The sequence below is a fragment of the Micromys minutus genome, assembly GCF_963924665.1.
Source record: "Micromys minutus genome assembly, chromosome: 4".
NCBI classification, from domain to species: Eukaryota; Metazoa; Chordata; class Mammalia; order Rodentia; family Muridae; genus Micromys; species Micromys minutus.
Window position 1 is genome coordinate 56681302 of NC_137973.1, and position 5610 is coordinate 56686911.

General features: G+C 43.7%; 1 protein-coding gene and 1 pseudogene across 2 annotated transcripts; both read left to right on the forward strand.

The window, feature by feature from the left end:
* The first annotated feature begins 1652 nt into the window (after positions 1-1652).
* LOC308420280 (SLC35A4 upstream microprotein-like) lies at positions 1653-1964 on the forward strand (annotated as a pseudogene). The gene has a single exon. The product of its transcript is annotated as an SLC35A4 upstream microprotein-like (transcript).
* A 389-nt stretch (positions 1965-2353) lies between these two features.
* On the forward strand, positions 2354-3328 carry LOC308419425 (putative UDP-sugar transporter protein SLC35A4; the record flags this gene model as incomplete). Its single annotated transcript, XM_080915152.1, is given in 2 exon segments — positions 2354-2986; positions 2990-3328. Coding segments are annotated over 2 exon segments (972 nt in total).
* Between the last annotated feature and the right edge of the window lie 2282 nt (positions 3329-5610).

A 5610-nucleotide genomic window follows, 5' to 3' on the forward strand; every position in this document is an offset into this window, starting at 1 on the left:
AAAAGGTTGGAGCATCAATATCAGTTAGTGTCCTGGCTAGCATGATGCCTTTTGAGTGGTTTCTCCATCACAATCCATCAGGGGTGTATCTGTGTATGCTGACTTCACACAGGTTGTTGATTTCTCTTTTCGTCCACAGCAGAGCTCAAAATGAGCACAGCTTCCCCACAGAGAAAGCGCCAAGAGCAGTGTAGCAGATGATCTGCTGCTGGATCTTCCTCTGTCTGCCAGGTGCGCTCCCAGCATGCAGCTGAGAATGTGGCCGCTCACACTGTGAAAACTCAGCAGAGGGATCTGAAATATTCTTATGTGCTGTGAAAGCAAGTCACTCCTCCCCTTGCTCACACCCAGCACCTCACTGCGGGATGTGCCCCTTTTAAGCTCAGAAAACTGGTATTTTTCCCCGTCATATAAATTTTTTTCTACATAATATTTATGAAATGAGAAATCTACATTTATAGCTAAGGTAAACCTGCTAAAGTCTTTGGATAAAATATCCACCCCAAAAATGGCCCATTGCCTAGATTACAGAGTAATTAGAGCATATAAACAGAGCAGCCGAAATTGCCAAGTAAATCCAATCCGTGGAATTGCTGTTTTAAAATATTTGTTCTTTATTTGACAAAAAAGTTCACGGTCAATGGCAGTGCCGCACTAAGCCACATTCTGTAAGTCTAATTTTATATATTGCAGCATGTCTAGTTATGTACAGAGACATGCAGATGATTCCCTGGCATGGAATTGGCAATATGAAATGGACTTGTGCCAAACAGTGAGTCAATCATTTGTCAACTATCAAAATGTCATTCGACACTGTTAAAATTATCCTAATATTTGAAATGTAGATTATTTTATATTTCATTATTCATCATTGATTTGGATCATTGTCATGTGACTTTAGCAACACCCAATAGACTAAAACTTATGTTTTTGCCCCTGCGGAACAGCTTGCGTCTCCCCTGGCCCTTGTCCTTAACTATCTGCCATTAAATCAGTACCCACGTCTACATTTCTACTTAGAACACTAAATGAGTACTGACGCTAATATTTCCATGACATATTTAAAAGATATTCTCATCAAAGAAGGCTCAAGAAATGACTCAGGGGTTTAGAGCATCATCTGCTCTTCCAGATGACCTGGGTTCCGTTACCTGTTCCCATTTGGTGGATCACATCTGCAACCCAGCTCCTCTTGATTCACTGCCTTATTAGCAATAGGCACATGTGACTATATATGCAAGCAAAAATCCCATATACATAAAGTAAATAATAAACTAAATTAAATAATAAAATGTTCTCATCATGTAAAATATATAATTTTTCATTTTATTAACATATGTTTATTATGACATATATCACACACCCAGACACATACACATACATATGTATATTATTATATACACAGCATATTTATCCACACACAATTTCAAAGATAAAGAATAAAACAATGATACTTATATAAAATGTTTTAATTTGTCTGATTTTTAATAGATAATATATATTTCAGTTAAAATATTAGACACTAAATCACATTTCTTTTGAGTCAGCTGAATCACACTCGGATCATTTTGACATAAAGCTGAAATATCCTTGACATGAAGTTGGTATAAAAAGCATTGTTTTGATGCGCAACAAGTTCCGACGAAGGGAAGATGGCGGATGACAAGGATTCTTTGCCCAAGCTTAAGGATCTGACATTTCTCAAGAACTAGCTGCAGCGCCTACAGCAGCGTGTGGAAGATGAAGTCAACAGTGGTGTAAGCCAGGAGGGCTAACTCTTGTCCTCCCCATTCTTCAAGGGATTCCTGGCAGGATACGTGGTGGCCAAACTGAGGACATTAGTAGTATTGGGCTTTGCAGTGGACACTTGTACCGGCATCTATGCAGCCCAGGCATATGCTGTACCCAACGTGGAGAAGACACTGAAGAACTACTTTAGGTCAATACGAAAGGGGCCTGACTAGACCCTTTAGGAAAAGCAGGATGAGCACGTTGGGCCTGCAGGTAGAGACCTTTCTATCACAGACACTCTATCTGGCTTCCCCTGCTATTGTTCATATGCTAACTCGCCTATTCTGCCTCTTTCATCCCTGCCTTTCTTCCTGCAGAGAGTGGACAGTGCTTTGTCAGCCTGCACCCTAGACTCCTTTCCTCCCTAGTTCCATGGGACTGACCCCAAAACGATGGGTCATGTATCCCCTCTTCAAGACCTAACTGGAATGTGCAGCTGTCCCTGATCCTCAGTATTCTCTCTGCTGATGTGCCACAGTTCTATACTCAGTTTCCTACATATGTGTGCCAGTCCCTCTGTCCCTTGCTAGCAACCCAGGACACCCAGGATCTGGTGTGGGCCATGAGTGTAGAAGATGGGGGTATGCCAGTCCTAGCCAGGCCAAGACAGGCTCGCTGGACCCTGATGCTGTTCCTGTCCACTGCCATGTACGGTGCCCATGCGCCATTCTTAGCACTGTGCCACGTGGATGGCCGAGCGCCCTTCCGGCCCTCCTCAGCTGTGTTACTCACTGAGCTGACCAAGCTCCTGTTGTGCGCCTTCTCCCTCCTGGTAGGCTGGCAAACATGGCCCCGGGGCACGCCATCCTGGCGCCAGGCTGTGCCTTTTGCACTATCAGCTCTGCTCTATGGCGCCAACAACAACCTGGTGATTTATCTGCAGCGCTACATGGACCCCAGCACTTATCAGGTGCTGAGCAATCTCAAGATTGGAAGCACAGCTCTATTGTACTGCCTCTGCCTTGGACATCGCCTCTCTCCTCGTCAGGGATTGCCGCTGCTGCTACTGATGGCTGCAGGGGCCTGCTATGCATCAGGTGGCTTTCAGGAGCCTGTGAACACCCTTCCCGGGCCCCCATCAGCAGCTGGAGCCCGTCCCATGCCCTTGCATATCACTCCACTGGGACTTCTGCTCCTCGTCCTGTACTGCCTCATCTCCGGCTTGTCCTCCGTGTACACAGAGCTGATCACGAAGTGACAGCGGTTGCCCTTGGCTCTTCAGAACCTCTTCCTCTACACTTTTGGGGTGATCCTGAACCTTGGACTGTATGCTGGCAGTGGCCCAGGCCCAGGCTTCCTAGAGGGTTTCTCTGGATGGGCGGTGCTCGTGGTGCTGAACCAGGCAGTAAACGGACTGCTCATGTCAGCCATCATGAAGCATGGCAGCAGCATTACGCGCCTCTTCATCGTGTCCTGCTCGCTCTTGGTCAATGCTGTGCTGTTGGCAGTGCCGCTGCAGCTGCAGCCCACAGCCACCTTCTTCCTGGCCGCACTGCTCATTGGTCTGGCTGTGTGCTTGTACTATGGTCGCCCCTAAGTCCTTGACCACCTCCACTCACTTGTGATTGTGTAGATTCGATGCGACCACCAGAGTCACCTCCCATCTCCCGCTGCAATCTCCAGCAGCCCTCTAACAAGTGCCTTGTAAGGAAAGCTAAGGTGTCCAGGTTAGCCCTTGCATGTTCAGGTGGGAGAATTACCCCTAGGAGACAAAGAGTGGGCTTGGTTAAGGAAACACCTAGCTGCACTCCTGTATTCTTCATCCTAAAGAACCGGGAGCCCCAAACCCAGGCCTGGGAAGCCTGTCCTTGAAGCACCCTGTCTTGTCCTGCATGTACATGTACATGACTGCTTCCAGTGACATTTTAGTCTTACGTGCTGTGGTCACTCCTGAAGACTTTGTCTCCAAGCTTGGTGCTGGCTGCTGCAGCCCAGCATGACTTCCACATAAGAGATGCTTAGTTTGCCCCCTCTACAGTGCTGCTCCCCTTACCCACTCATTATTCTGGAAAGGTCAGGGACTCATCTCAGGGAACATTGCCCCTAGGCACTGGCTTAAGCCTACACTCCTGACCCCTGTGCTAACTCGAGAGCCCTGTTGAAGCCCACTTTACCTCTGAAGCTCTTAGGAGGTACTGTTCTTCCCACTCTTCAGAGGTGTCCTAATGTCCAATAACTTGGGAGGGCTTTGCAGAGTAACCAGGGACCAGGTCCAGAAATCATTTATAGCCAATCAGTGTCTAACTACTTCAGCAATAAGGTCATAATAAAGTGTTCTAGGGTGTAGGGTGCTTCCTATACCATTAAAAAAAAAAAACATTGTTTTAATACAATGAGCTACAAACTCACACGATGTCTAAACAACAATTAATAACCTTGTAATTTTCTAGTACCAATAACCATTTACTCTCACTACTGCCCTCTATGCATAACATTTGGATATTAGGCTCTTTTTGTTTGTGTGTTTGGTTGGTTGGTTGGCTGTGTGGTAGGTGTTTTGCTCTATTTGATTTTGTTTTGCTATTGATGATAGTCCAGACCTTACTTCCTTAGGACTTTGTCTACTGATTCAGGGCAGTGATGTGATGACCCAGAAAATAATGAAAATGTCCAACTGGATACCTCTTCCAGTTCCCCAAACGTGACTCCAGATGGTTGATTACAAGCCATGGAGATTATGATCATCTTCTTTAAATATCCAGTAAATCTCCTGTACATTGAAAAGCAAGTACTATACTCTAACCTTAAAGACTGTGTTCCTCAAAATTTTTCAAAGGCAAATAGGTAAATAACTTTACCAAAATAGAGGAAATGTTTGGCTCAGTAAACATCATAGGTCACATATGGATTTTACATCAAGCTGGATTCAAAGTCACAACTCATAATTTGGTACCATTTTAAAATTTTCATTCTTTTATTCTGGTTTTGTTCCTCAGAAGGCCTCTTCAAACTTATCCAGGAAAATGAATGCCAATAGCTACAGATTTTCCATGGCTATGTACAAATTCTTACAAGAAAATACAAATTTCTAGAATTTTACATATGGATAATATACCTGCATATAATTATAAATAAAAATCATGGGCATAAATGTACATGGAAATTATTTACTATTTCCTCCTGTCAGGGATTCTTCTCACCTGAATTGTAGACAGAGTGATTCACACTCAGTGATGGGGCAAAATGCAAGTTCTGCATGCATTTGAACTTAGCCATGCCAGGCCTGCCAGCTTCCTCCCAGGCTTTTCAAAGAAGCCAATGCCCCTGTTGTACAGACTTCAGACAGCAAATGCCAGACTTGTGTGGAAAGAAATGGAAGTCATACCAAGATCTCAAGTGAGATGCTGAATCAGCTTTCCAAGAGAAAAAGTGAGCAAAGGTTTGGTGGTTCCATTTAGGGAGGAGCTCTGTCTGATGTTTCTTCTAATTGAGCACTTATCGATATGAAATCATCTTGAAAAATTTAAAGCATGAAGACATCCTTTTAAAAAAGCTTTATTATTGAAATATATTATAAATATGATTTTTAAAAAATACTTTACAAAACAAAAATTTCAAAGTGCTTGACTTTCTCATTTGGGAAGAATTCTCTCCTTATGTTTAAAATGTTTACCCTGGTTGTCAGACTTCTGGTTTCTGACAATAGTTTTTGTGTTGTTTGTTTGGTTGGTTAGTTGATAGGTTGGATTTTTTTACCCATGTGTCCATTTTGTTGGTCTTTGGTGATTTGACCATATTGTCTAGATTAATTTTCTTCCTAATGTTGTGATAAAGACCAGGGCCAAAAGCAACTCCAGGAAGAGGAAGGGGTTTATTTGG